Source organism: Mus pahari, chromosome 20 (assembly GCF_900095145.1).
Source record: "Mus pahari chromosome 20, PAHARI_EIJ_v1.1, whole genome shotgun sequence".
In the NCBI taxonomy this organism is placed as follows: Eukaryota; Metazoa; Chordata; class Mammalia; order Rodentia; family Muridae; genus Mus; species Mus pahari.
The window spans coordinates 47,134,950-47,143,068 of record NC_034609.1 but is presented as its reverse complement, the minus strand read 5'-3'; the positions used below and the strand labels follow the sequence as shown (position 1 = coordinate 47,143,068).

At 50.8% G+C, this 8,119-nt stretch overlaps 1 protein-coding gene across 1 annotated transcript in view; it reads left to right on the top strand.

Annotated features, from left to right (window-relative positions):
• The first annotated feature begins 211 nt into the window (after positions 1 to 211).
• Abcb10 (ATP binding cassette subfamily B member 10) overlaps positions 212 to 8,119 on the top strand; it is a 30,363-nt gene continuing 22,455 nt past the window's right edge. Inside the window, exon 1 of the mRNA XM_021220515.2 lies at positions 212 to 661. Coding sequence (XP_021076174.1) covers positions 250 to 661 — 412 coding nt within the window. The 5' untranslated portion in view covers positions 212 to 249. The remainder of the gene's footprint in view (positions 662 to 8,119) is intronic.

The following is an 8,119-nucleotide window of genomic DNA, read 5'->3' as shown; positions in this document are numbered from 1 at the left end:
TCCGCGTGCGGCTCGCGGGCGCAGGCGCTGGCGACTGCCTCCGAGACCAGGCACTGCCGGGGAGCTACCGGCTGGTCGCCGCCCAGGGGTGGACCCTGCGCGGCGGAAGGCGCGGCCCGGGCGCCCGCCCGATGGGGCGGTTGGGGCGGGCCGCTGCTGCGTCCCCGCCCTGTGCTCGGGCCGGGCGGGGAGGGTCCCGGGGCGTGGGGCCGGGCCGGCTGGTGAGACCGTCCCGGCAGACGCAGCGCCATGCGCGCCCCTCCTGCCAGGGCGCTGCTGCTGATTCCGCGCCGGGGCCCTGCCGTGCGAGCGTGGGCCCCGGCCGTCTCCTCTCGGACATGGCTGGCTTCTGAATGGACCCCGCTCGTACGCGCGTGGACCTCTCTGGTCCACGAGCCGAGTCCGGGCCTCCGTTTTTCCGCGCCCCTATCCGGGCTGCCTGGCGGCGTGGGGCGGTGGGCCACCTCCTCGGGGGCCCGCAGGTGCTGGGTGCTGGCAGGACCCCGCGCCGCGCATCCCCTGTTCGCCAGGCTCCAGGGTGCAGTTGCCACCGGTGTGCGAGACCTTGGGAACGACTCGCAGCGGCGTCCCGCGGCGACCGGGCGCTCAGAAGTATGGAAGCTCCTGGGGCTGGTGCGCCCCGAGCGCGGGAGACTGTCAGGTAAGAACCTGGGGGTACTAGTGGGCCAGTGGGCGGCCGGTGGGCCCCCCGGCCTGGCCTTGGCCTTGACAAGGGCGATCAAGTCTGCTGACACCTGTTGGAAAGCTATGGATGCTGGCTGGCGCTCCCCATCTGAGCCTGTTGTCAGCATCTGCTTTGGGGCATTCTCTGAATAAGTTATAGTTTCCTCTTTTAAGAAAAAAAAAAAAAACACAAGAAGTTTTGCCGAAACCATGTCTATATTATACATTTATAATAATAATAATAATAATAATAATAATAATAATAATAATAATAAAAACATCGCTAGGATTACACAGTATCAAGCAACCACCAACATTTCACAGAATGAAGCGGAGCACTGTGAGCTTCGTGCTGGCTGTCACCTCCCTAAGTGGTCTGACTTGGTCAGAACCAGGCACTGGCCACAGCATAAAAGAACTAGACAGTAACTCAGCCGGATAGACAAATGGCTTTTAAAAAGAAATCAGAATTGACTGGGTCTGAGTGACAATGTTCTGTAACTCCCACATGTCTGGCAGTGTTGCAGACAAGGCTGGTTGGAGCAAAGCCATCCCGAGATCTAGAGCCCTAAATCTCCATTCCTTCTGTGAATATGGACTGTGCCCTCCTCCTGTGGGATTACCTTGGGAAGCTGACGTGGAGTCCCGCTCCTGGGAATCCCTGCTTAGCAGGCAGGGAAGTATTTGGATCAGAGATGAAATGGGATAGGCATGAGGGTTATGCAAAAGGAAAGACTTTGCCATACAATTCTTGAAACAAGCAGGACCTCAAATAGGTTGTTGAGTCCCTTTGCTGTACAAATTACTCTCTTTGGGGGTGATTGGGCATGGAGCAGGTTGCCTGTGGAGCAAGGGCACAGGGTTCTGCCATCTACAAGAATCAGGAAGTTGTTGTGACCTTAGTAGAAGAAGACAGATTTTACGATGGTTGTGGATTTCGATGGAAAAAGTCCTTGTCTTCTTTGCTCTCCTGTAAGCTTTTTTCCCTTTGTGTTTTCCTTAATCTCTTTAAATGAATTATTTACTTTCATCATATGAACATTTATTTTGTTTTTTGTTTTATATTATGTGCATTGATGTTTTGCCTGCATGTTTGTCTGTGTGAGGATGTCAGACCCCCTGGAACTGGAGTTACAGACAGTTGCGAGCTGCCCTTTGAGAGTAGTAGGAATTGAACCCTGATCCCTGGGTCCTCTGAAAGAGCAGCCACTGCTCTTAACCACTGGACCATCTCTTCAGCCCCTCCTATGTGTTTTATTGAGACAGGTGTCATGTAGTCCAGGCTAACCTCAAACTCACTATGTAGCTGAGGATGTCCTTGAACTCCTGATCCTCTTGACCATCTCCCAAGTGCTGGAATTATGCATGCCTTTAATCCCAGCACTTGGGAGGCAGAGGCAGGCGGATTTCTGAGTTCGAGGCCAGCCTGGGCTACCAAGTGAGTTCCAGGACAGCCAGGGCTATACAGAGAAACCCTGTCTTGAAAAACCAAAAAAAAAAAAAAAAAAAAAAAAAAAAAGTGTGAGCCACCAAATTTTAAAAGATATCCATGGGGAGTGGGGGAGGGCACAGGGAGGAACAGACAGTGGGCAACCGACTGTGTGCAGGCTGTGAGGGGCTGAGGCAGGCACCTAGGCTCCTGCTTCTGAAACTTAAGATCTCAAAGTTGTGGAGACTCAGGCTTTGCTGATGCCACCTAGCCCTTCCCTGTCTGCCCGTGCCTGTCATGTCTGTGACCTGCCACCTGGCCCCACTTGTCCTGCCCTGCCAGCATGCTTTGGAGTCTGCATTAAGTAAGTCAGAACGGGAACCGACTTCCATCATCTGAGCTGTCAGTCTGCCTCACTGAACCATCAGATGTGTGACCTGAGGGACAGACACACTGCCGCCGACAGAAAGGGTTTTGTTTCTGAGTCAGGGTCTTGCTCTGTAGTCCGGTAGGCCTCCAGCTTGAAATCTCTTGCCTCAACCTACCGAGTGCTAGGAACTCTTAAGGCTCCCTAAGTAGGTAGTAAATATATTCTTTCTCCGGGAAAGCTGAAGAAGAGCTCTTAGATAGCTTATATTTTCTTCAGAAGTCATGGCAAAGCTGGTCTGGATGTTGGCACTGGTGGCAGTAAAAGGAAGTGGTGGCACCGTTAATTTGTAATCAATCATGCTAAGGGTTGGCACATCCCTGCAATGCTGGGGGGAAAGAGCCATTGCGTAGGTTTGCGTCTGTCTGTCTGTACTTTTTTTGAGACAGGAGATCACTTTATAGCTCAGACTGACCACAAACTCATTTCTTCATCAGATCAGGAGCCACCATGCCTGTCATCATTTTTTTTAAAGATTCCCCCAAAGCAGATCTCTCTCTCCCTCTCTCCTTCTCCTCTCTCTCTTTCTGTTGGCATCAGGACCTCCCAAACCTATGATATCACATAGGTGACCTACAGACCTGTTACCAAGACAACAGCTACCATATTCCCAGAATCCACTTGGCTCACCCCCCCCACCTTTACCTGTGTTACGTCATTTTCCATATAAATAAGGGAATCACCCCTCCCTCTCTCTTTTTCCCCCCTTCTCTTTCTGCCACCACCTCTTTCCTCCCCCTCCCCCATCTCCCTCCTCTCTGTCTCCACCTTGTCTTTCCCACTAAAACCTCTTCCACATGGAACTGTCTTGGCCTATCGTGCTGTTGAGACGCAACCTGCCATTCTAACACAACACTTTCCTTCTCCATCCTCATTTTTTGAGACACTTCTCTGCGTAGCCCTGACTGTTTCAGAACTCACTCTGTAGACCAGGCTGGCTCCAAACTCAGAGATCCACCTGCCTCTGCCTCCTGAGTGCTGGGACTAACGGCGTGCCCCATCAATCCTGGCTTCGGATGTTAGTTTTTTCTAGTTTTGGAGCAATTACACATCCCAAGACTGGGGGTTGTGTTTCAGTACTAACTCTTCCTTCCCTCCTCTTCAGCAGTTTGTTCCCCAGAAGACTTTAAACTTGGGAAGCAGGGCCTCCCACTGGAGATGCCTGTAGATGCTCGCCCAGAGCAGAAGCAGCACGGTCACGCCTCTGGGCAGCCCACTCCTTCAGGATCTCAGCTATCTTGGTATCACGAAGTCTGCGGCGCTGCCCAGAGCCTTTCTTCGGCAATGAGTGTTACTCTTATCACTGTGGTCACCAGGAGCCTCAGAAGGTGCTGAGCGCAGGGCCGTCAGGGACATGCTCGGAGCAGAGGCAGGGGTGGCGGTGGCGGTGGGTGGGGGGCGGGGGGTTTCTTGCTCAGGCTTCCTGTGTGTTTGGCAGATAGCAGGCCCGGGCTCAGCTCTCCCAGTGAGCAGCGGCCCCGAGATGAGATGATAGCTGGAGAACCGGGTCTCCTGGCTCACAGGGCGGGCTCCTAGCTACACTATCATTGTACTCTGTTCCCTTCACAAGTGCAGATACGCAGAATTCGGGTCGCCTGCCCTCCTGTTTCCTGGTAAGGGCTGATGATGCGCAATAATGACTGTTCTAAAAAGCTGGTGCCTGCCTGGAACTGGCAGAGCTCATGGCTGACCTTTGTACATATGTCCTTGGAGGGCCATAGTTAAGTACAGCGAGAAAGGGATGGGACTGCCTACAGTGGCTGCTTCCTGATACCCAGACAAAGGAGCATTGGTCCCGAAGGACAGGCCTGAGGGGCAAGAGGCACAGCCCGATGTGGGGCTACTGCAGGGATCTGACCATCTCATGAACCCACTTCCTGTTTGGCTTTAGGCTCTCAGCCCCCATCCTCACTTCCTTCCCTCAGCTTAGAGTTGATCCCCCTCATTCCCCTCATCTCCCTATGTCCTCTCCCCCATTCCCTGTCATATCCACATCATCTCTACAAGCATCTCCCTATCCCTGCAGATCCCAGATGCTCGCCCTCCCGAGGGAGCGCTCGCCCTCCCGAGGAAGCTGCCTTTTTGTCTTTTTCCTTTCAGTCCCTGGGCTCTGAGATGGGACAGCTGAGTTACCTCTGGATTGAGCCAATGCACAGCCTGTTTCTGAAATGACAGCTACCGGGCGCTGTGCCAGATGCCTTCTGGGTCTAATCTGCTCAAGGCAGCTCCAGGAGAAGGTTCTGTTGCTGTTGTCTGTTTATTGTAGGAAAATTTGAGGCATAGAGGAGTTGAGGGACTCGTGTTAGGTCAGACATGTTGGTGGCAGAGCTGGGTTTTGGTCCTGTTTGTCTTCTCTTTAGAACCAGCTTTCCTGACCCTCCTCAGCCTTGGACCTCCCAGGCCTGGTGCAGACCTGAGGCCATCCAAATTTACTGTTTCTGACCCCTCTGACCGTGTAAGGACAATGGACATTGAGAATATCGGTCTGAAACCGCTGGGGCCCCTCAGGCTGGCAGATGCTGCACTGTGCTGTGGAGGGAAGGTGGAGAATTCCAGGGTACAGTGTGCAGAGTAAGGCCTAGGATTTGGGTGGAACCTGATATCCCACAGCCCCGTATGGCAGAATCTTTTTTATTTACATTCAGATTGCAATACAAAGGGATAACAACAATAAAATAACCCAGAGGTTGGGGTACAACGGCTCAGTTGGCAAAGTGGTTAGCCTGGCACACACAAAGCCCCGGGTCTGATCCTAGCACTGTGTAAAACCTGGCATGTTGGCACACAACTCTAATCTTGGCATTTGAGAGCAGGAGGTGGAGGCAGGAGAACTGCCATCCCTGGCTGCGTAGTTACTTTGAGTTATCCTAGGCTATGTAAGGCTGTGTCTCAAAAATAAATAAGCAAATTGGGATCGAGGAGAAGAGACAATGGTTAAGGGTGTGTGTTACCCTCCAGAGGATCAGAGTTCAATTCCCATGTCAGGTGGCTCACAACCACTTAAACTCCAGCTCTGAGGGGATCTGAGACCTCTGACCTCTGAAAACACCCACACACTCACGTATATACTGGATTAAAAATAAATGAATTGGCTGGGCAGTGGTAATAGATACCTTTAATGCCAGCACTCCGGAGGCAGAGGCAGATGCATCTCTGAGTTTGATACAGAGAGAGTTCTAGAACAGCCAGAACTACAGAGAGATCCTGTCTCAACAAGACAAAACAATAAAAGTCTTAGTGTTGGGCTGGAGAGATGGCTCAGTGGTTAAGAGCACTGACTGCTCTTCTGAAGGTCCTGAGTTCAAATCCCAGCAACCACATGGTGGCTCAGAACCATCTGTAATGAGATCTGACGCCCTCTTCTGGTGTGTCAGGAAACAGCTACAGTATATTTACATGTAATAAATAAATATTAAAAAAAAAGTCTTAGTGTTGCCGGGCATGGGCATGGTGGCACACACCTTTAATCCTAGTACTTGGGAGGCAGAGGCAGGCGGATTTATGAGTTCGAGGCCACCTGGTCTACAGAGTGAGCTCCAGGACTACACAGAGAAACCCTGTCTCGAAAAACCAAAAAAAAAAAAAAAAAAAAGTCTTAGTTTTTTTTTTTTTTTTAAAGATTTATTTATTTATTATATGAAAGTACACTGTAGCTGTCTTCAGACACTCCAGAAGAGGGCGTCAGATCTTGTTACGGATGGTTGTGAGCCACCATGTGGTTGCTAGGATTTGAACTCTGGACCTTCGGAAGAGCAGTCGGTGCTCTTACCCACTGAGCCATCTCACCAGCCCCTTAGTGTTTTATTGATGTATAGAGATGCCATTTAATTTGGGCTAGTGTATAGTTCAGAGGGTTAGCCCAGAAGCATCGCAGCCTACAGTTAGATATGGTGCTAGAGATGGAGCTGAGAATTCTACCTCTGGATCCTCAGGCCGCAGGGAGTGACAGTGACACACTGGGCAGGCTTGAGCTTCTGAGACCCCAAAGCCTGCCCCTAGTGACACACTTCCTCCAACCAAGCCACACCCACTCTAACAAGGCCACACCCTTTCTAACAAGGCCACACCTCCTAATAGTGCTACTCTCTCCGGGGCTGTAGAAGCCCTTTTTTATTCAAACCACTACAATAAATAAATAAAAATCAGTCAATCAATCACTCAATCAGTAAGGTCCAAAGAGATGGCTTAGCCTTGGTTGCTCTTGCAGAGGACCTGGGTTTGGTTCCTGGTGTCCATGTGTGGCTCACAAACATGCATAACCCCCCGATCTAGGAGATCCAACATGCACATCATACGTGAATGCAGGCAAAACATCCCTACATGTAAAGTAAAATAAATCTTAAAATGTTGAAGATTGGTTCTAATGCTTTGAATTAATCTGGCCCCCAAAGTCACAGCAGGGTCCCCCTCATCTTTGTATGGGTATCATTACAGTGTTGGAACTCAGTTGGAACCGGGGTTATGGAGTTCACTGTGTGCAGGTTCTTCATGTGATTTAAAAAACTAGAGAAGTCTGGCATAATAGTTCACACCTATAACCCCAGCCCTCGGGAGGCAGAGGCAGGAAGATCACTGCAGGTTTGAGTCCAGCATGGTCTGCATAGTGTGTTGCAGGGATGCCTGCAATCCTTTGTCTTAGTTTGGGTTTTATAGCTGTGAAGAGACACCGTGACCAACGCAACTCTCATAAAGGCAAATGTTTAGTTGGGGCTGGCTTACAGGGTCAGGGGTTTAGACTGTTACCATCAGGGTGGGAAGCATGGCATCATGCAGGCAGACACGGTGCTGGAGGAACCAAGAGTTCTACACCTTATCCGAAGGCAGCCAGAGAAAGACTCTCTTATTCAGGCGGCGTGAGGAAGCTCTCTTCTACACTGGGCAGAGCTTGGGCACTAGGAGACCTCAAAACCCACCCACAGTGACACACTTCTTCCAACAAGGCCACACCTCCTCAGAGTGCCACTTCCCAAGGGCCAAGTGTATTCAAACCACCACGTCCCGGCACTCGGGTGACAGAGGCAGTAAAGTCGCTGGAATTTCAATCTATGTGCAGTCTATATATGAGTTGCAGGCTAGCCAGAGTTGTATAGCAAGACCATGACTCAAGAAAGAAAAAAAGAAGAAAGGGGAAGGAAACTAGAGGAGAGCCCAGCCTTTGGGAAGGGTTCTTCCTTGTGGTCAGTCACCAGCTGAGCTATGTGGGACCAGTGTCAAGCCACTCTCCTTGCCCTATCACCATCCCATGGGAGCATGCAGCATTACACTGAAAGGGAGTTGTTTCTGTCCTGGTTCACACTACCCAGTTAGATCTGTCCTGGTTCACACTATCCAGTTAGATTGAGATTATGGGTTGTGTTGTTTTGTCTTAAGGTATGTAGCTAAGGATGGCCTCAAACTCCACAAATAGCAGAGGGAAACCTTAAGCTCTTGGCACTCCTCTGCCTACCTCCTGAGTGTCCGGTGGGACTGGATACACAGGCATGACAACACACCCAGTTTATCATTATGGAGTTTTTCAATGAATTTTTTTGTTTGTTTGTTTTTTGTTTTTCGAGACAGGGTTTTTCTGTATAGCCCTG